Source organism: Scedosporium apiospermum (genome assembly GCF_000732125.1).
Source record: "Scedosporium apiospermum strain IHEM 14462 chromosome Unknown SEQ_SAPIO_0098, whole genome shotgun sequence".
In the NCBI taxonomy this organism is placed as follows: Eukaryota; Fungi; Ascomycota; class Sordariomycetes; order Microascales; family Microascaceae; genus Scedosporium; species Scedosporium apiospermum.
In genome coordinates, this window is record NW_015971799.1 from 1,001,220 (window position 1) to 1,023,126 (window position 21,907).

Here is a 21,907-nt window from a genome sequence, read left to right on the forward strand (position 1 = left end):
GGAAAACCAGCCCGCCCATGCAGCTACTGTGGCTGGCTTAATTGGAAATGTCATGGACCGCTGGCAACACAGGAACGATAGGACTTTGCCTACTTTGTACGTACACCACTGTACTTCGTACCTATAGACACTACAAGCCGGAAGTACTGGGTGGTCCAGTCGGTTGGGCCGACCGCCTTCCCTTTTCTCACCTGTTGTAATGATACCTCAGTCCTACGTTCAATGTTGTATCAAGGTTTCTCGTGTACGACGGGTCATTTGCATCTTGATGTTGTCCAATGTCGGAAGTCATCATCAGCAAAGTCTGCTGCACCTACGTTGGGAAGGAAGGAGGCTCTGTCAGCGGCGGGGCGGAGGCAAGAATAAATAACGACCAGGGAGCCTGAGAGCTCCCCGCTTCCTTGAAAATGGCAGCTGCTCGGGTCCTCCTACCCTACCCTCGGAGAGGCTCCGACCCTATCTCGTACCCCATACCTGCCAAAGCAGGTATTACAGAAGAAATTGACGGAAAACAGTTGAGGCAGGCTGTTTCACTTGTGCAACAGGCACTTCCCTCATCCTTCACATTTCGTCAGTTTGATCATTGATGTTTGTCAATCGACCACAAGTCCCCCTCCCCGCCCCCAAGATTTGCCCGTATCTGCTGCCTTTTCGCCCGGCTTCCCGCCTCACCACCTTCCATCCATCGCCATCACTGATATTAACCGTGAACACTGCGATTCGACGCAAACGGCCAGCTACAGCGTGTTGTCTTTTTTGCCCCTCTTCCCAACAGCCAACCCGAAGTTTCCTGGGCATCTTTCCAAACCAGGGGAAATCTCCCAGCTCATCCAATTGGCAGGGAGTAAGGCCCAACTCCCCCTTATTACGTACGGCCTACCCTCGGTACTGATGGGCGATAATATTTAACCAACGTAAGGGCAGGGAATGTAAAGGGTGAAGTAGAACGTACAAAGTGCAAGAGAGCTCTCGCCGGGCGATGGAATTGGTCATCGCGAGAAGCGCTTTTGCCTTTTGTCCATTTTCTATGGGGGAATTGTGGGGCGTGATGACGGCTCCTCTTCCTGCTGGATCCGACGATCTCACCATTCACGGTGACGAAAGAAACAGCGGGTGGAGTTGGAGCTTCAAGGTGGCGAGCTTAACCCGAGCAGACAAAATAGGACCCGTCAGCAGGTCGCCATGGAGAATGTGGGCCTGGCCTGGACCTGGTCCTGGACCTGGACCATATACTGCTGATCGGTGAGGGCAGGATGCAGACATGGCGGCCTCTGAAACTACCATAAGCTGTGGGAAGCCTGCCCGGCCGGCAGTGGCATTGGCATCAATTCAGTTGATTTGTTCTCCATGCGAATAAACCAGGCCTGCAGGGGAGAGGTAAGATCATCGATGGCTTAGGTATTCCATGCCTCGATGACGAAAGCTATGTATGGCACAGAGATCAAGGCGCCAGAGCCGCCTTGACCCACGAAGGAGTTCGGTTCTAAGGAAAACTCCATGCTCTCCGCCGACGGATCGCCGGACTTCTAGCCTCCCGGGCCTATCCTTCTGCTCTTCACGGTCTTCCAGAACGTGTTGCAGTCACCCAGTTTCCGGTTAGAATCAGCAGGGCTCGCCATTGAGGCTGTTGCACATCTTTCCCTCTCCGAGTGACAAGATCGACAGTGACGCTTCTAATTTCTTACAGGTAGTTTATTACTGCCCCTCGTGTCTGCGGTCTGCCACAATCGACCCGTCACTGTGCCGCTCTTGCAGCCCTAGAAGATCGGCTCCCCGCCCCTCCTTCTGACACGATTCCGCGGTCGAAGTAAACTACTCCGTCCATCACCAACTCCACTAAATGAGAATCACTCTGGATGCAACAAGTGTACCACGGGCTGAAATGCTCTTGTCCAATGTGCGGAGTCGTCCCTGTGAAATCTGACAATCTTAATTTGTACCTTGCAGCTGCAGACACTCGCAGCAACGCGACGAGAAAGACATGCCGCCCCACAGCTCACATCACTACCTTCGACATGCTGTTAACCTAGAATCGATGGTGCCAAAGATCGTTGGTTGCTCGCATGAAGTTGTAATATCCCAAGCACGAAGCCAGACGCCACATCTTCAAGATCGCGGCGGAAATCTGGCGCCGTTGAAAGTCTAAATTCTCACTCAAGGGGTATTATCGTGACTTGCCGGCGAAACACCTCTCTGGTTGGACGGAACAAGTAAAAGCCTCACGCCATCGTTTATATCGGCTCCCAATTCTCCAGCCCAGGAACAAGGGATGGGCGGACAAACGTCCATTGATCGACCATGTCATTGCCCTTGATAGAACTTCAGCCATAAGCCATCGCCCACTAGCCGTTCGGTGTGGTCACCTGCGTCAATCAAGATTCCGCGCAGTCAATATTCAACCGACACTTTTCGATAGTGGGATTTTTTTTTTCTTTTCTTTTTTTTTTTCTATTCAACCTTGTCTTCGCTGATGGCGCGGGCTAAACTATTAATATCTTGGAAACGCGAAATGTGGTCCGACTGCCCAAATCCCAATTGGACGGGTGCTTCGATAGGCTTCTTCCCCGGTCGCAAAAGCACCAACAAATGGACCACTCTCCGGCTTCAGGATGAATTCGCTTCTTTGCAAGACCGAATCCCCCCGAAGCAATTCCGCACAGACTTTGGAAACGTGAGATAATCAACGACTGCGTCGAGTGGTTTTGCGAATTCTTCCGCCCCGTGAATGGGTGGGGATTTGAATCCATACGAAAGTGCACCCTACGGGGCCTAGGGCCGTTGCGACGTCAATGATGAGTGGCGCGGAGGATACAATCATAATTTTGTAAGCCGTCTGATTGCACTCTGGAACAGTCGAATCCTTCGCTCGTCAAGCGAGAACCGGGCTGGCTGTCTGAGAACTTTCTCAGATGCGCAAGAGGAGCTCCTCTGGTGGAGTGGGGCGAGCCAGAAACAAAGGGCAGGCGAAGTACGAAGCACCAGAGTCGAGCTTCCTTCAACCGGTCTCCTCTGCCCTTCCCCCCCCCCTTTTTTTTTCTTTGCTTCTTTGCCACGACGGTTCTATACGGCAGCGTCTGTCGGGACCATTGCTCCGTAAACCTTTCCTTCTCAATGGTGTTGTATACCCTATCTTGAAACTATGTGCCGAGGTGAAGCTAGTCTAAAGCCCACACCGAAGCCCGTACATACTTCGTTGGTTTAGGGCCAAGATCTCTAGGGACTATAGTGTAAGACCGATCCCACCGTGACCAGGATGGTCGAGTTAACCACGCATGGAACAGCCCCTTCTTTCAGCTTAGCCAGGTTCATGTCTATAACACGCTCTTAATGCATACAAAAGTCCAGCTACTTCCAGAGTCCAGGCATCAAGTCTTATTCAGAAGTGGATTCGATTTTCAGCAGTGAGAGGAGCAGACATGCTTCCTCTCCTGCCATCAAGCGCAGCCATCGAACTGATACCCAAGAACCTCAAAACACAGACCCCAAAACGAGCTCCTCCCATTTCCGTCCCCAAAGGGAATGATGCGCGGCCGGTCGCCCGTGAGATCACGGAGAGTAACATGGTAGCCATTCCTCCCATGCCTTTCATTAAGGCCTGCTGAGAACTGCTACCGTCGCATCGCACCCCCTGCTAGACCCCGCTATTTCCGGCTCTTCCTTACCCACGGATCCTATCTTTTGGGTGCTTGAATGGGCTGCAACCTCAGTTGGTATGGCCCTTTCTCTCACTTCGTTGTGTCGCGTGTAGCCGCCCCAAACTTTCCTTTTTGTCCTTGAGGATGTATCTTGACTGCTCCTTCACATCGGGATGCAAGGAGGATCCTAGCGTGATGCCACCAGTACCAAAGAAACAGTGAAGCAGATACCAGGACATCGAGAAGTTTGAAAAGCAAAAAGCCAAGTCGTCCCACTGCCGGGAAAATCATCCGATTCCCAGGAAATCCTCTTCTTGTTTACCTGAGAAAGCTCTAGTGTACACTGTGGAAGATTCCAATGCCGAGAAGAAGCTTGTAAAAAAAAAAAAAAAAAACCGTTCGAACCAACACGAAAGGAGGCCGAATCGTTCGTTATGGGCTTATATTCACTCTCTTAAGATACTCCATTTCGCCTGTTTCGGGTTGCTCAGCAGTTTGGGGAAATTTAGACGTAATGGCCGGACTAGAGTTACAGCGAAGGGAAAACGAAAATCTATAAAATGAAAGCCTGGTTCGCGAAATGCTGTATAGGAGACCACATTTTAGCCTCCAGCCGAAGCCGCCCAGAGTCCCCTGAAGAAGGGATCTTTGGTAGATGAGGACGGGAAGCCAGACCGGGGAGGGACTCAAGCCGTCTTGAGGTCCGAAGCTGCGTACATGGATTCAAGAGTCAACCTAGAGAAACACTCGTGTTTATCCAAGTTTGACCCTTGGTGAATGGCACCTCCCTTGAGCAATGCCTCCAGGTTCTGCCCTCGCAGTCCTTGATGAGGAAAGGGAAGAGGGAAAAAGAAACCTCCTTGAGGGGAACGAGCTCCTTCTTGAGCCGGCGTAGCTCGGTCGTACATACGCTGCCGCCTCCAAGCTTGATGACTAGCTCGCGGCAACGTATGAATCCTCCGATATGGGAGGTCTGTTCGCTTCACAGTTTCGGTCCTTATTATTTACCATGGCTAAAATAACACTGTGGAGTGGTTGGAAATCAAAAGAGCAAGGAGCTTTCTACTCGAAGTCTGTTCGATATTGAGGAGAGCACCAGGCTGGGGACATCTTCATACAAAAACGTGGCCTTAAATTGACTAGGTTATATACAGCCATCACAAACATTCCCGATTAGGGAGCTCCAATGCAAGATGGTTATTGCTCCCTGCCGGTAATCCCTCCAGTTCCGGTTCTAGCAAGGAGTCCTTCCCTCTTCAGGATGATCACTTTACCAGTATGCTCCGGGAGAGATGTTAAGATGTTAGAGGTATGCATGCCTATTTCTTCTTCTGACCCGTGTGTGCATGTGGAGACGAGACCAAAGAAATAAAAGAATTTGTTGGTAAGAAGAAGCAGCAGAGAAAGATCGACGAAAAACGAAGAACCTCCCTGCATTCCTTCTGTGTCAGATGAGGAAACGTTGTCTGCGAGAAACAACTCGGGATGAGCTGATGCGCCGTGTCCGACTTAGGTGTACGAAATACTGCGCACTGAAGTCTCGGTACCATAAAGGGCGTATAACCGAAAGTGAGCACACGACGAACACGGCGCAGGTCTGTCCTTTCGTCTCTGAGTTGATACTTCGCCGTTGAAGCGTGAGGACCGTGATGTCTCTCCAGCTGAAGCTAAGGATGTTTTGTGGCGTGCTGACAAGACGGAGATTCCAGATTCCTTGCATCCAACTAACCTGCTCTGAGCCTAGTCTCTTGACCGCCCAGCCCAGAGGCCCCGGTTCGAGGCCGGATATTCTTTTTTCTCGCGAACCTCTAAGACCCATAGGGTTGGGCAGACTCGAGAAAATCGAAGACACCACGTTGCAATGGTGTGCATCGAGTCAGAACTTCCCTGGTTTTGGTTGATCTTTCACGGAAGGGTTGCCGGTGGAGCACGTTTCCAGTGCGCTCAGCCTTTTGCTCACATGTTCAATGTTTGAACCAGTTCTCGGATAAAAGAACGAACCGAAACAAGCTTGTCTGCATCTCACTACAAGTAAATCGAGGATTGTCAAGCAAATTAACGCTCGGGCACGAATATAGGTACCTTAATTTTGTCGGTGACTTCCGACTGCCCTCTCCATTTCTTCTCTCACTGGATCTAGTGTTTCTCCGCCTTTAGCCAAGAGCTTCTTGGTCCCCCACGAAATCTTGCTCATCTGGGATCGTTTGGTCCCCAGTTTGCCACGAAAGGCACTAAAAGAATGAGGCACAATCTCTCAAATGTAGGTCATCGAACAAGATTGGCTGGGCAGTCATGGGTAATTGAGCCATCTCGCGTCGTCAGCGATGCCAATTGGGAAAATCATCTGTCGGGACACGCATCCATTGGCTGGTGAGAAAGCCTTTAATTCATCCTCTGCGAGTCTGCGCGGAATCCTGGCCCTGGTTCATCTGCTTCGATGTCCGCGACTTCGCGAACTTTGGTTACCCCGCCCTATCGCGTCTGACGCGTGTAGGGAAGAGCTGGGACAAGGGTTGCGTGATATTCTCCGCGACTCTGCTTCCTTATTCGTCCGGGGTTCGCGCTCCGCAACGGGCTCTTGTCTGCATAGCGTAGTATTGGCAATCATCCATTTTTTGCTGCCCTGTCCCGGGGTTTCAGAAGTGAGATTCTTCATATTTGCAGCAGAAAGGGGGAAAAGAGACGGTAAAAAAAAAAGTAAGAAAAAAATGGAGGGATAAGGGTGGGAGGAGGAAGGACCAGCAAAACGTGAGGAACTCTCCCATAATGTCACAGTCATTGGGTGCCCATGCGTTGGCCCATATTCAACATTTGCTTTTTTTTGTTTTTTTTTCCCATTCACAAGGCTTAGCCAAGTCAAGTCCCCTGCTCCGAGTCTTACCCACCTGTGACGCTGGGCGCTTCCTTGCATCTCTCCCTGTTTTCCAAGACTTCCAGGCTGGCTTCGAATGCAATAGCTACAAGTAGCGAACGTAACAAGACGCTGAAAGGGGTGCTGGAAGAGCCATTTTCCAGGGACGATCCCAGGAAATAGGTAGCGATTAGTCGGTACATCTTCGTGATACGGTGTCGCAGTACAGTAGTGTAGTGGATAGGACGATTGTCGTGGGATGGAGAACAGCTCCAGGTTCATCCATGGAGAGAATGCTCCATTTTTCTGAGGGCAGTTTCCGCCTTCGTTACACTGTACGGAGGAGCTGTACTCCGAATTTCCGGCCCCACCTCTGTACGGAGTACATTAGCCGTCCGGCAGCTTGGTCCGTGCAAGGATGGAAATATTGAGGGACCCAAAATCTGGCCTCAGGAACCAGGGGCGGTGGCGACAATTGGTTTGTCACGTGATTTATGTCAACGACAGTGCCCCGCCACTGCCAAAAGATTCTCGCGGGGTTCTGAAGGTGGTGAATTCACTACAATTGTGTCTGTTTGATGCTTGAGGGCTAGATATTAGGCTTGGTTTGTTGAAATCTAACGGCCGGAAAGTGAGGATAAAACGGAAACGAGCCATTTCTTCCTCCATTGTTGTCGATTCGCTACGCCAAACGTTGCGAGTTGTGGCAAGTTGTGTCTAGGCCAAATTATCTATTTTCAACCAAGAACGATTTGATATATCCCTTTGCTCATCATGGAGGCAGAAATCAGAACCATCTTGCCCAATATCGATCCTATTATCTCGGAATACTCCGTGGGGTTCCTTACCCATGCATCGACTGTTTGGTCTGAGGAGGATGAAGCTGCCAACTCTTCGCCTCTAGCGGATGCAGCTGAGGCAGTCACCGAAATCCTCATCTCCGCCTCCGGGCAGCCGGGTTCACCCCTGGAGAAGAAGATCAAGGCCCTTGTGGATAAGTGGGTGGACAAGTATGCTGCGGCGAATGGCGGCGAGCGCCGAGGACCGTCCGTCGTTAGGCGACTGGACCAAACCATCCAAGTAAGCTCGCAGAGAAACATGTCCTCTACCCTGGCTGTTTCTACTGGTGGCGTGGATCTAGAGTCTGCCAATGCTCGAAAGGTAGAGTCCAAGGTCGACCGAAAGAAGTTGGAGAAGGCGGAGAGGAAGATTGCGGCCAAACAGCAGAAGAAAACCTTCAAGACTGTCGAGTACGAGGCCTCACGTCTACTCAACCAGCCCGAAAGCGCGCAATCCTACGAAGAGTTCTACATGGCTGTCAACCCCTTGCAACTGGGTTCCGGTCAGGGTCAGAACAAATCGAAGGACATCAAGCTCGACAATATCGATGTATCTATTGGCGGGAACAGGATCCTCACGGACACGAACCTTACACTCGCCCACGGACACCGGTATGGTCTCGTTGGTCACAATGGTGTTGGTAAATCTACGTTGCTCCGTGCTCTTTCGAAGCGAGAGCTGCCTATTCCTACCCACATTTCTATCCTTCACGTTGAACAAGAGGTATGTTATAATTCGGACTCACCCTCCTAGGGATTCGGCAGTAAATTTTGCTAACGTTTGTCAGATAACTGGAGATGATACGCCAGCGTTGCAAGCTGTGCTTGATGCTGATGTCTGGAGAAAGGTCCTGCTTCGAGAGCAGAGTGTAAGTGCCATCATTCCGGCTCGCTCTTTTAATCTTTCCCTATGCTTACTGTGTATTTCGTAGGAACTCACCGAGCGCCTGGCGGACATTGAAAAGCAACGTGCGTCCATGGCGGATACGTCTACCGATGCCTCAAAACTTGACCAGGACCGTGATACTCTCGATCAGAAGTTGGGAGATATCCAGTCCAAGCTAGCTGAAATGGAATCGGACAAAGCGGAACCCAGAGCTGCAAGCATTCTTGCTGGTCTCGGCTTCTCCCCTGAGCGTCAACAGTATGCCACAAAGACCTTCTCCGGTGGTTGGAGGATGCGTCTTGCTCTTGCGAGAGCACTTTTCTGCGAACCTGATCTCCTCCTGCTCGACGAACCGTCGAACATGTTGGACGTTCCTTCCATTACTTTCCTCTCCAACTACCTACAAGGTTACCCCAACACTGTCTTGGTAGTCAGTCATGACAGAGCGTTCCTCAACGAGGTGGCGACAGATATCGTTCACCAACACTCTCAGCGACTCGACTACTACAGGGGAGCCAACTTCGACTCTTTCTACGCCACAAAGGAGGAGCGGAAGAAGACTGCCAAGCGGGAATACGAGAAGCAGATGGCGGAGCGGGCGCATATCCAGGCCTTCATCGACAAGTTCAGGTACAACGCTGCCAAGTCGCAGGAAGCGCAATCCCGTATCAAGAAGCTGGAGCGCATGCCGGTGCTGGAACCTCCGGAGACGGAATACAGCGTCCACTTCAAATTCCCCGATGTGGAAAAGCTGTCGCCACCTATCGTGCAGATGACCAATGTTACCTTCGGCTACACCAAGGACAAGATCTTGCTGAGAAACGTCGATCTCGACGTTCAGCTAGATTCCCGAATTGGTATTGTCGGTCCCAACGGTGCGGGTAAGACGACGGTTCTAAAGCTTCTCATCGGAAAACTTTCGCCACTGTCTGGTCTCATGTCCCAAAACCCTCGCCTTAGGATAGGATTCTTCGCCCAGCACCACGTAGATGCCCTCGATCTCTCCATGAGTGCCGTTTCTTTCATGGCGAAGACCTATCCCGGCAAGACGGACGAGGAATACCGTCGCCAGCTCGGTGCGTTTGGTATTACAGGAACAACGGGCCTCCAGAAGATGGCTTTGCTTTCCGGAGGTCAAAAGTCGCGTGTTGCTTTCGCCTGCCTCGCCCTCACCAACCCCCATATCTTGGTTCTTGACGAACCTTCCAACCACTTGGATATCGAAGCTATGGATGCCTTGGCGGAAGCTCTGCAGAACTTCCAGGGTGGCGTGGTGATGGTTTCTCACGACGTGACGCTGCTACAGAATGTCTGCACGTCGCTGTGGGTTTGCGATAACGGAACGGTCGAACAGTTCCCTGGAGATGTTAACGAGTACAAGAAGAGGATTTCGGCCCAAGCAGACGCCGCGGGTGTGGTGAAGAGGCACTGATAGACTGATACGGAGCACAGGAAGGTTTAGCCCGTATCATCGAGATGATTTCACCCTATTAGACGAAGGCACCGGGTGGGCCGAGCTATTATCGGGTCTGCTTAGATAGCATCTCATTTGGCACATGGCACACGGATATGAAGCTCTTAATTCCCGTGAGAATAAAACCTTGTGTCGTGAACATCATCATAATAATTCCTTGAATGAACTTTCTTGTGATAGTACCCGTCGAGTACCAGGGGAGTACCTCGTGTGTTTGTGTGTGGGTGGCTCGTATCCGCGAACAGGTGGTAACAACTGTTCGCCGGTTCCTCGCCACTCATTCCCCCACACTTCGAGGTCTCGGGGTCAGGGATCCGGGATGACCAGCCAATAGTGGAACCAAAAAAGAGCGCTAAATATTCTGATAGGCAGTGATCTTTCGAGAATTAAGATTGGTCGTAATTCCAAAGGTCCCCAATGAACGACTGGCCCAAATCAGCTCAGTACACCCGGATCGCTCTGTCCTGACACCTGAGCCGGTACGTATTTTAATGCTTCCAACTATATGCCGAGCTTTCTATCCCCCTTTATTCTTCGTCCTCGTCCCATGAATGCCTTTTCTCAGACTCCGATGCGTTTGGGTGTCGTCAGATAGGATTGGCTGCCGCTGATTTGATACGATGCTCTGATTTTTCTTGGCTCTCCGAGCACCGAAAGTCAAACCCGTTGGCCTGAATTGTTGGCAGGCAAGGGTTTAACACAGGGGACCCGTCATCAGTGAATCTGGGCAGGTGCCTGGCGCAAGGGTTCAAGCTACTCTTGCCAATTACAGACGCGATAGCGTGGGGCACGGGCCACGGATGGTAAACAAGCGGGGTACTGGTGGGTACGACCTGCACGGAGAGCTCAGTGAGTTGACATTTGGTGAGGTGGTCTGGCCAGAGTACTTGGAGGGTTCTTCTCTGGTTCTTATGCGATGATGGTACCATGGTTGTATTTCGAACGTTAGTGATCGGGTTATTAGGACCGGGAAGGTCCCTTCTTTAGGCAGTAGCACCTGAGCAAGACCAGTCTCGTTGCGGGAAAGGGGCACTGTTTTGGTGGAGTTGGCGGACGATGGCTCCTGCCAACTTCTCCTGACGCCGACAGACGCCTAAAGAGGGGTACTAGACCAGTACCTGAAGCCAGAGCCCAGGGTGCTCCTGATGTTGTGTAAATTACTCCAACGTTGGGTTCGGTACAGCTCAGTCGCCCCCCTAGACTAGGCCCAAAATCTCAGTGATCCATCATCCAGTGTGGCCACACACCATCTTTTGATTTGCTCCAGGTACCTTACATAGCGTACCGCCACCCACAGCCAGCAAAGCCAGAGCAACCTCAGGTCTCCCCTTCCCCCCCCGGTGGCGGTGAACAATTTCATCTTCAACCCCAAACAAAAAAATCAACAAATTTCTACCCTCGACTCGGAACCTCCTGAAGCCAAACTCACTCCTAAACCATCCTCTCTTCTTCTCCCCAAACGACCGCCTCCCCGCCTTTCCAACCCTCCCAGGCGACATATCTACGCGAGCTGCATAGTATCAGCTCGTCGTTTCTTTATTTCTAATCTTCCATCAAGGAAAGCTTTTTCTCTTCTTCAATACCGTCGAAAGACATTCAGAACCGCCACCATGCGCGAGATCGTAAGTCGCCTCACCCTCTATCTCCCGAACTCTTCAAACCGAGGACCTCCTTGTTTTCCACCCCCCTCCCATTCCAAGCTCGCGATATATCCCATCTCATGATTCATCTCGACCTCTATCATCGTCACTCGGTGCTCTTTGGGGTCATCGTCTGGCGGTGTAGCTGTCATCGGGCAATATTGCGACGCGTTCAAGCTTGCCTCCTTTAACGGCGGTGCACTTGGTGACCCCGCCCACAGGACGAGACATAGCTTGAAGAGATGCAGCCTCGTCCAATAAACCATCCAATGGGTTAAGTTTCGAATGCTAACGTATATTTTCTTTTTCCTCGTGTACAGGTTCATCTGCAGACAGGCCAGTGCGTAAGTAAATTCTCGAGGACCCTATGTCCTTTTTCCCCCCTGCTTCCATTTCCCTTCTGGGCCATGATCTTGTCTGCGGGGCTAACGTTCATTTTTGCCCCCCTTTCTAGGGAAACCAAATTGGTGCTGCCTTCTGGTGCGTACATTTTTCCCGACGACGCGCGATCGAGAAACGGATGCGAATATAATTCTTCTGTTCGAGATATTTCTATTTGATGGACAGAGTACTTATCGTATTTTTAGGCAAACCATTTCTGGCGAGCACGGTCTTGATAGCAACGGAGTGTACGGAACCACCCCCCCATCCCTTCCCCCCCAATGCCAGTCACATCGACTGGTGCTGCTCTCACATTCACGGCAGACACTGATTGTCCCTTATACGTCAAAGTTACAATGGCACTTCTGAACTCCAGCTTGAGCGCATGAGCGTCTACTTCAACGAGGTAAGTTTTTGGCTAAAGCCACGGGCCGGTTGGTGTGGTGTCATCCGGCCTCCGTTGTTGCAGAAAATGCTAACGTATTGGTTACTTCCACATTATAGGCTTCGGGCAACAAATATGTTCCTCGCGCTGTCCTTGTAGATCTCGAGCCCGGTACCATGGACGCCGTCCGTGCTGGTCCCTTCGGCCAACTTTTCCGTCCCGACAACTTCGTCTTTGGCCAGTCCGGTGCCGGCAACAACTGGGCCAAGGGTCACTACACAGAGGGTGCTGAGCTCGTCGACCAGGTCCTCGACGTCGTCCGTCGTGAGGCTGAGGGCTGCGACTGCCTTCAAGGTTTCCAGATTACGCACTCTCTCGGTGGTGGTACCGGTGCCGGTATGGGTACTCTCTTGATCTCCAAGATCCGTGAGGAATTCCCCGACAGGATGATGGCCACCTTCTCCGTCGTCCCCTCCCCCAAGGTCTCTGACACCGTTGTCGAGCCCTACAACGCCACCCTCTCCGTCCACCAGCTCGTTGAGAACTCGGATGAGACGTTCTGCATTGACAACGAGGCTCTCTACGACATCTGCATGCGCACTCTCAAGCTGTCTCACCCCTCGTACGGTGACCTCAACCACTTGGTCTCTGCCGTCATGTCCGGCGTTACCACCTGTCTCCGTTTCCCCGGCCAGCTCAACTCTGATCTCCGAAAGATTGCCGTCAACATGGTTCCTTTCCCTCGTCTTCACTTCTTCATGGTCGGCTTTGCCCCGCTTACTAGCCGTGGTGCTCACTCTTTCCGTGCTGTCACCGTGCCCGAGTTGACCCAGCAGATGTTCGATCCCAAGAACATGATGGCCGCTTCTGACTTCCGCAACGGCCGATACCTCACCTGCTCTGCCATCTTGTAAGTTTTATTTCACCCCAGACCCTACGCTCTCACAGAGAGTTTCTCTCTTGCGGGGAATCTCTGCTAACAAAGGGGGTTTTCTCTTTTCACAGCCGTGGTAAGCTTGCCATGAAGGAGGTCGAGGACCAGATGCGCAACGTCCAGAGCAAGAACTCGTCGTACTTCGTCGAGTGGATCCCCAACAACGTTCAGACCGCACTTTGCTCTATTCCTCCCCGTGGCCTTAAGATGTCGTCGACCTTCCTTGGTAACTCGACGGCGATCCAGGAGCTCTTCAAGCGTATCGGCGAGCAGTTCACTCTCATGTTCCGTCGCAAGGCTTTCTTGCATTGGTACACTGGTGAGGGCATGGACGAGATGGAGTTCACTGAGGCCGAGTCCAACATGAACGATCTCGTCTCCGAGTACCAGCAATACCAGGATGCCGGTATTGACGAGGAAGATCTGGAGTACGAGGAAGAGCTCCCTCTTGAGGAGGAGGAGTAATCGAAACGTCACACGCCCTACCTTATTCTAACGCACTGTACCTGTCGAGTCCGGAAGAAAAAAGTCCTACCCGTTATTTTGCCCTATTGTGGACTTGCGAGTTTTGCGTTGTCCTTTTTTTCCCTTTTTCTCTTTTTTCGTTTTTTAGGGGTTGTGGTAATTCGCCGGAAAAAGGGGGCTTCTAGATACCTCGTGCGGTAGTGTCGTCTCGTCGTCGGCTTAACGAATTTTACTGCGTGATGCCTTTCAATACAAACAATTCATCCCTGTAATTAGCAAGTCCATAGATTGGCCGACTTTCCATTCGTTTTACGCAAGGACTAGTACAATTTTAATTCTTTTGATTCCCAAACTCCTTTGCAGGGCTCTTCTTAAACTCGCTGTGAGGCATTGATTGTGATAAGACGACTCTAATTATCCTCAACTGTTCGTCCTTGCTCGGTCAGGAGCATGGGAGTGGGGTCGCGATAACGGTTGCGCCTGACCCGTCAAGTCAAAGTCTCGAGCCACTCTCTCGGTGCCTCTGGAATATTTATCGCACGTGATTACATGACTAAGCAGAAATCCAATGCGTCCATCCACTGATCGCTGGAAGAGCTCCGTCCATTGAAATTTTCGAAGAGCTTTTGGGGGAGCGAAGCTACATCACACTGAACACGCGACGCCGCCTCGATCCCTCAATCGGAAAATATAAGGGGAAAACCAAGGCCTTCATCGAACAATTCCGCGGAACGGGGTGGAACCTGAGCATTTTTCTCGAGAGAAAACGACTTCCCCAACGATGTCGGTCTTTCTCCCCAGCCGGACGGCGGTGTTTGGGACTTGCGTCGCGGGAGCGAGGGCGGCGGCGGCGGCGAGGCAGTTTTCGGGGACGACGGCGCTAAGGTCGAAGCTCGGAAGGACTCCTATTTCGGTACCGCCGGGGGTGGAGGTCAAGGTTGGGGAGCCGTGGGTGAAGAGGGATTTGACGACTTATTTGAAGACTGTGAGGAAGACTGTTACCATTGAGGGACCGTTGGGTGAGTTTTTAAGAGTTCCTTTGGGTCCGCGGAGGAGGTCCGTGGATGGGGATAGGGAAATGAGGACTGTGAAGTTGGCTAACGTGGGTGGTATGACTGCAGGAAAAATCGAGTATGATGTGCCGGATTTCGTCAAGATTACGATTGACCCCGTGGAGAGGCAAGCATCGCTGAGCGTGGAGGATTCGACTATCAAGCAACAACGCGAGATGTGGGGTGAGTCTTTTCCCCCCTTCCCAAGGCGGATTTTCTACTACGACTTCTTTCGTGACTAGCTTGCTAACTCTTGCGATCCTCCCTCTAGGCACGACATGGGCCTACCTCAACCGCCACATCATGGGCGTATCCGAAGGCCACACAGCCGTCCTCCGCCTCGTAGGCATCGGCTACCGAGCCGCCGTCGAAGACCGGCCCAAGCAAGCCGAATACCCGGGCCAAAAGACCCTGACGATGAAGCTCGGCTACACGCACCCCGTGGACCTACTCGTGCCCAAGGGCGTGCAGGCGTCGACGCCGAACCCGACGAGGATCCTGCTCGAGGGGATTAACCGGGAGGAGGTGATGTCGTTTGCGGGCAGGATAAGAGAGTGGAGGAAGCCGGAGCCGTACAAGGGGAAGGGAGTGTTTATTAATGATGAGACGATTAAGTTGAAGCAGAAGAAGATCAAATAAGTTTTTGGGCGAAGCGAGCGAAAATTTGGGGCTCTTGTATTATTTTTTTGGGGTGGTGGAGGGAGGATTTGTACGTTTAGGGATTGGATTTTGTTGTATAAATCTGTAGAACTCTGCATAGAGGGATGAACCGCCATTGCGTAGAAGCAATAAACTTTTTCATCTTGATCATTTCTGTGTTAGAATCATGGAATTTAAAACAATTGATCTGTTTAGATGACGCTGGTGAAGGTATCTTGAAGTGTTGTCTTGGCGTCTTCTGCACCTTTGTCCTCCTGTGGAGTCTCAATGCAAGGCTGAACCTGAACTTTTAGAGCTTCGCGAAAATAATATTTTTGCGACAACACTTCCTCTTCTAACTTCCACCCCAAACAAAAACAACTGCCTACAGCTCGGAATTCTCCCAGAGCCGACGTATATAACCAAGCGATCCTCCTTCCTAGGTCATCGCAATCCCATAATTTTCACCAAAAAATTAAGGCCCTCCCGAACCATCGACCGTGAAGCTCCTCCAACCTTTCAAACCCCCGACGCCCAAACTTCCTCCCACCAGCCGCGAACGGAAAAAAGGCTTCGGAAGCTAAAAGAAAGAACCACCCATTTCTCGAAAATCATCGGAAAACCACGCACATATCTCTCTCCAACAACCCACCAAAGATGCCCAACCTCCGCACCCTCTACCGCACCCTCCTTCGCGAACTGCCCCCCCGCCCCCTCCTCACAACCCCCCGGTCCCCCCTGCACCAGCGCCTCCGCGACTCCTTCTCCTCCCAGAAGAACGAACTCAGCCCGCACCTCGCCGAACAGCTGGCGACATACCTCCGCTCGCAGAGGACCTACGGCGCGCTGCTCGAGCGGTATAATCCGGGGATGAACATGGAGCAGGATGAGAGGGTGAGGCTTACAGCTAGGAAGGTGGGGATGGATTTGCCGGTTGAGTTTGGGGAGGGGGAGAAGAAATGATTTGGGGTCTTTTGAGTTGAGGAGGAGGGAGGAGGTAGACAGGCGAATGAGGCCGGTTCGTTTGGGCTTGGGGTGGAACGTTTGAGTGTCGGCTGGGGCCCACGATCTAGCTTCCAAGGCTTCGGATATGGATTGGGAGCCAAGCCTTCAGCCTCACAATGGATCGGAATAAGCTTCGCCGAAGGGACGCCGTGGCTATCACCATGAAGGACGACAATGTACGACATCTGTATCAACAATAAAAGTGTATACATAAGGGAAACATATCCCGTGCTGTTATATATCCAAAATATATACGCCTCTAGGGGCAACACCACCCCTCAAGATCCAATGCCTCCTCTCCTCCCTCTGTCTTTCCCCCCACACCACGTTATATTCTTCATTCTGTGCGCTCTATTGCATTTCCCATACCGCGTAAGTGTAGATAGTATCTGTAGATGGCCGTCTTCCTCTTGACAGAGAACTCAGGACGGAAAAGGTGAAGAAAATGAAAGGGAAATTTTGAATGAATATATCCAAAGAAGATTGAGTAAAATGTGCTTCGTGATAACTGACAGAACTTGTCAGGGTGTTGATGAGGAGAAATGTAAGGAAAAAAGAAGGGAAAAAAAGTAGAATGTGTATAGGGTATCAGGCATCTTGCAAAAGCCCAGCCAGCTTCTTAATATCAACTCCAGACCAATAATAAGCAAACGAGAGAGAAAAAAAAGGTTTGGCAGAAATATGTGATTTCTCTTCCCCCCCCCCCCCCCCCCCCCCCAAATTAAGCGACGCCCACACCGCCATCCTCAAGCTGCTCATCCCAACCACCAGTCTCCAGGAGCCAGCCACCAACCCTCTCCTTAACATGCCGAATGGCCTCGCCGAGGGACTCGTTCCACTGGTCCTGAACGATGCGCACTTTCTCCTTCAAATCGTCCGTCAGCCTCTGGCCCTCGCTCTCCTTCATCTGCCTCGCGCGGCCCTCCCTGTCGGCGCTCGGCAGAGGATTGCCGTCCTCGTCGACCTCGGCCTCGATGACCTTGATCTTCGCGTGTGTCACGGCCTCGCGCACCTCGTGGAGGAGACAGAGGAGGTTCGTCTGCGACTCGATGAACTGGTAGGTGCTCTTCTCGGCGTGCAGCACGAGGCTGAAGAGGTACTGGAGAGGGTGCTCGTGGTAGGACGGGTTCTCGTCAAATTCGTCGGCGGGGATCTGCACACGGAATCCCGAAAGGTTGTTGGGGATGCGGTCGAGGAGTCGGCTGATGTTGGGCGCGATATCCCAGAAAGCGGATAGCTGAACCTCGACGCCGCGGGACACATTCTCCGATATCACCTTCTCGAACTCCTCCATCCGCGTGAGTACCTCGGTTGCGAAGACGTACGCTCTCTTCGCCGCGTCTTCCTTGAAAAACGCCTCGGCAGAACGCAGCTTCTCCACGTTGCCCGAAAGCCGGTAGGGGGTCGTGATTACGGCCTTATATCGGTCGTTACGGTCACTGAGCAAATCATAAATCGCCTTGTGAAGCGTTTCCCGCGCTTCGAAAATCCACTTCAGTAGCGTCAGCTTTTCGAGAAGTTCGGGCTTGTCGTCTCCTTCCTCCTGTGGCATATCCGCGGCATTCTCGATATTATTGAATAGCCCACCGGAGAGATCGTCGAGGAGCTGGGTAGAGCGCGCAATTCTCGTGGTGAGGAGCTCGTTGATCGGCGCGACGACCTGCTTCTGGAACTTCTCAAAATCGACCTTCTCCAGCTCTTTCGTCCGGCCCTTCTCGGCCTCCGTGGCATCGGCATCGATGGCGGCCGCTTCCGCATATGACATATTTCCGGAGTTGATCTCTTCCTGCAAGTTGATTCGGAGGGCCTGTCGATGCTCCGCCGCTTGCTTCTTAAGCTCCTGCCGACGCCGGTCGCTCTCTTTTAAAAACCTTTCCTTGGTAGATTTGACTTCCTCGAGGTCACTGAGAGTCCGAACCACGGCCCGAATCTCTTGTAGGTCTGGATGATTATTGTTGACTGCGGGGTGGTGCCTAGGATATGGCGGGGGTAGTGTTACCAGTCTCGATATATCGAGGTGCGACGGGTTCGGAGTGCTCGGTTGTGAGGATGCTGTTGCGATGCTAAGTGCGGAGTGGCGGAAGTTCTGCGGGGTTCGGACCTGCTCTTGGTCGATCAAGCCTGCCTTCTCTGGAGGGTAATCGTTTGGAGATCCCGAATCGTTTGGCGGGTACTGGTCAGCACGTCTAGGGCTGTCCACCCACTGCAAAGCCTCGCGAGCTTCCTTCGGGACGCCCATATACTTGGATTCCCTCTTCGACCTTTCTAGGCGTTGGTTGGCCTCGCCTGAAGAATCTGCTTCCCACCATCGACTTGCCGGCCGCCCTCTAGAATCCGATTCGTCCACATTGCTCATGCTGAGGATGGGCGACAGCGAAGGCATGTATCCATTAGTGCCCCAGTTCGCATTCGTAGGTGTGCCCCCGGGCGCTGGGGATTGTGGGAGCGTAGCCGACGGAGGCGCCGAGTTAGTCGCACCTTCGGGTTGATTGGGATGTATCAACATGCGCTGCGCTGAATTAGGTGCCGCGGATTGGGGTGTCGAATCCCCGCACCACGACGTCCCCGACTCTCTCCGCGCCGTCATGGGGCGGAAGAGGTCTCTCGTGAGATCGAAAATTTCGGAGCCCATAGCAGCGATCGCTCCGCCATACCTCTCACGACGTATCCGCGACTCGCTGACGATGAAGTCCGCAAAAAGCCGTACTCGTTCCGCATCCGTTTCGGCAGAAGCCTCCCGCATGGCGAATAGCTTGAATCGATCAATGGTCTCCCTGGTAAACTGGTCTGAAGACTGCATCACAATCGCTTGCCTCGTGGGCGGGAGCGACGCGCCCGATGGAGGCGGGCGCAGACTCTCTGCTGGTGTGGCGAGACGGGCATCGGAGGACGTAGATCTTGTCCGCGGCGGTGGTGTCGGATGAGTTTTCGGCGCATTGGAAGGAGACGCTTCGGCAGTGGCGGGAGTCGCTTTGAGACCTCGTGGTGAGAACGGCGGAGTGCCGGTGTCAGTTTGAGATATTTGAGATGACCCCAGAGGCCGTGGAGTCAAGTTTGTTCGCGGAGCATGGCTGGAGCTTTCCCCGGCTTCAAAATTTGCCCTACCAGCACTTCTTGGAGTAGATTTGTTAATTGTCAGTCGACAGGAGAGGGTTGTCGAAGAAGGGACTACAATATCAGAAACCGAAAGCGAGGTGTCATCTGGATTTATGGAATTCCTCCTAGTCCTGCTCTCGGCGCGTCTTTGGATGATGGTCTTGTCATGCCTGACGGCACCAGTTCTTGTCAGGTTACCTCCTGAGCTTGTGCACGACGCAACCGACTCCTCTGGTTGGTTCGAGCTATGGACACTGGAAGCGTCGACGGCCTGTGGAGGGGACTGGAGGCGCGATGGGTCATTCGCTTGATTTGGGGTGCTCTCCTCGTCGACCCAGTTGGCGGGTGTAGGCGGCACGGGGCCCAAGGCCGTCACTCCGTTTGGCGGCGGCCGTCTCGTTGGCGGAGAGGCAACGGGCACGCTACTCCTGTCAGAGGGCTGGAGACTCTGTGACCTTGACTGCGACGGCGGGGGCCCGGGTGGAGGAGGAGGAAGGGGCATGCCCGGTTCCCACCGCGAATTCGGTCGGGACCGGGCGGATGTCGGCGTTTCGATTGCGCCAGCAGAGGCGGCTCGGCGGGCACTTGGAGGAGCGATATGGGGATGGGTGGCATTGATCCTCTGCTGTTCTTGCTGAGAAGGAATTTGAATTGAGAGACCCCACATGGAGTGTCTCGCAGACGGATCCTGAGCATGCTGATCGCGTTCTTGGTCTCGTCGGCGAGTGAGAGATGGCAGACCGAACCTCCGCTCCCTTGACCCACCCCGGCCAGAGGAATTAGGTGGAGGCGGAAAGTTTGTGGTGGGTGCTGGAGGGTCAGGAGAAGGTCTGTGGGCATTGAGGCTCGACGGAGGAATGCGCGCGGCCGAGGTGTTGGCGGTAACAGGCTCGAAAGGCTGGGTTACAGGTTGCTGGCTTCTTGGAGGACTGTAAGGTGGCGGAGGGGGAGGCGAAACTATTGCGGATTCGGCCAAAAGGTTAGCAAATTTAAACTACTATCTAGGGAGGGTTGATCGGATGAAGACAAGCTGGACGTACCGGGTTGTTGATCATGACCGAAGGTATGGCTCCGCTCTGGGCCTGCCATGGGAGACGCAACCCATTCCTGCGGGTTGTATGGTTGAATTGCGCTCACCGGGGTCTGCAGAGGGTATTGCACATTGGAGCTCAACGAGATGGCCGAGAGCGGGGCGGGTTGAGGGTAAGCAGGCGCAATAGAGGTTGTAAGTAGTGGGTTCAGGCCCAGGCGAAGCCTAGACGGGTCGCGAACGTTGTTCATCATTGCTGCGATGTCGAGCTTGAGATAAGCCTTGTAACGGGGCGGTCCTAGTGGGCTGAGGCTTGCTTTGGTGGGCGGGATGAAAGACAATCCAGCCTAGCGATGAGGTGAGGGGATCGTATTGGGCGATGTGAGAGCTGGTAAACGGGATTCGTCAAGAAGCGCCAAACGAATATGGTTGGAAGAGTCCCGCCAGTCACACCTACACCTTCTCCAGCTCTTGAACTCTCGGTGGACAGCCTATCGCGGGGCGTCTTCACCAGTCCATCTACTTCACTGTCTATCATCAAGAGACGTGGAGCATATCCAGGAGGGCAAGCGCCAGCGCAAGACAGGTTCGCGGGAGGATGAGAGGAACCGGCGACCCGAAGAGAAGAAGGCGAAGGCGAGGTGGAGCTACACCACCACCGAGGGTGGAAAAGGGAAGAAGAGCAAGGTATGAGGTGAGAGGAAGGTGAGGGAACTAGGCGAGGAGGAGAGAAGGATGTGCGGCTAGACCAGGGTGGGGTGGTATAGTTGGAAGGGACCCAGACGAGGGTGCAGAAGTAGTGCAGACTGGCTACCGTCAACCGTCGAAGTCTACCATCAACTGTGGACCGACGCTCTCGAGCTTTGGGATGTTGTCTGGAGTTTAGGCGGGCGTTGGTGTCTGTGGGTAGTGAGCTGCATGCACTCTGCACACTTCAGTCTGGAACCGTTTTGACGCCAACAAGGCTTTGGCTTTCCCTTCTGGCCCCTACGATCTTCTTGTCTCTCTGTTCGATGGCGGTCGCGGTCACAGTCGCAGTCGCGGGGTTGGGGTGTTCAAACGGATCTGACAAGGGTATGGGTGGTGGTTTGTGGCGTCTCGTCCCTCGGTCTCTGCAAGGTTAATGTCCAAGTACAGAAGCTCGGTCGAGGTTGATAAAATCAGGAACTGAAGCGACGATACAGGTTCAAAAAGACAACTTCGAGTCCAAAATCGGAGGCAGCCCTTTCCAAGGGAGTGAGCCGTAATTATTGCCCCGGAAGATAATTCCAGAGCGCAGGTTTAATACTAGAGGCGGCGAGAGCAATGGGAATCAAATAGAATGACACGAAAAATGGAGCCTGGATCGGAAGAGTCGTGTACTTGTGACAATAATGAGAGACGAAGTATTTCATGCAATTAATTGTACTGGTGTTGGGGTACGAAGACTTGCTTGCAATGATGGGACGGGGAGGTTGATGCCAGCGTATTGCTTTTCGGCTCTGGCTGGCCCGATCAAGCACAGAGCATCACTCGTACCCTCAGGCTTCGTATTCTGTACAGAGAATAGGAGAGAGTGTGTCTGTAATACACGCGAAGGGCGAAGTATAATAGAG

At 52.8% G+C, this 21,907-nt stretch overlaps 4 protein-coding genes and 1 pseudogene across 4 annotated transcripts; 4 read left to right on the top strand and 1 right to left on the bottom strand.

The window, feature by feature from the left end:
* Window positions 1-7,260: 7,260 nt before the first annotated feature.
* Window positions 7,261-9,643, top strand: SAPIO_CDS5416 (Protein GCN20; the record flags this gene model as incomplete). The annotated part of the gene is made up of 3 exons (XM_016787750.1): window positions 7,261-8,049; window positions 8,114-8,194; window positions 8,258-9,643. The coding sequence occupies 3 exons, from the start codon at window positions 7,261-7,263 to the stop codon at window positions 9,641-9,643; spliced, it is 2,256 nt and encodes a 751-aa protein (XP_016642765.1).
* Window positions 9,644-11,295: 1,652 nt separating this feature from the next.
* Window positions 11,296-13,490, top strand: SAPIO_CDS5417 (uncharacterized protein; the record flags this gene model as incomplete). Its single annotated transcript, XM_016787751.1, has 6 exons — window positions 11,296-11,307; window positions 11,646-11,669; window positions 11,780-11,805; window positions 12,058-12,112; window positions 12,211-13,001; window positions 13,097-13,490. 6 exons carry the CDS (start codon window positions 11,296-11,298, stop codon window positions 13,488-13,490), a joined length of 1,302 nt encoding a protein of 433 aa, XP_016642766.1.
* Window positions 13,491-14,271: 781 nt separating this feature from the next.
* SAPIO_CDS5418 (uncharacterized protein) lies at window positions 14,272-15,181 on the top strand (the record flags this gene model as incomplete). The annotated part of the gene is made up of 3 exons (XM_016787752.1): window positions 14,272-14,509; window positions 14,612-14,725; window positions 14,814-15,181. 3 exons carry the CDS (start codon window positions 14,272-14,274, stop codon window positions 15,179-15,181), a joined length of 720 nt encoding a protein of 239 aa, XP_016642767.1.
* Window positions 15,182-15,838: 657 nt separating this feature from the next.
* SAPIO_CDS5419 lies at window positions 15,839-16,144 on the top strand (annotated as a pseudogene; the record flags this gene model as incomplete).
* Window positions 16,145-16,907: 763 nt separating this feature from the next.
* Window positions 16,908-20,566, bottom strand: SAPIO_CDS5420 (uncharacterized protein; the record flags this gene model as incomplete). Its single annotated transcript, XM_016787753.1, has 2 exons — window positions 16,908-20,239; window positions 20,323-20,566. 2 exons carry the CDS (start codon window positions 20,564-20,566, stop codon window positions 16,908-16,910), a joined length of 3,576 nt encoding a protein of 1,191 aa, XP_016642768.1.
* Between the last annotated feature and the right edge of the window lie 1,341 nt (window positions 20,567-21,907).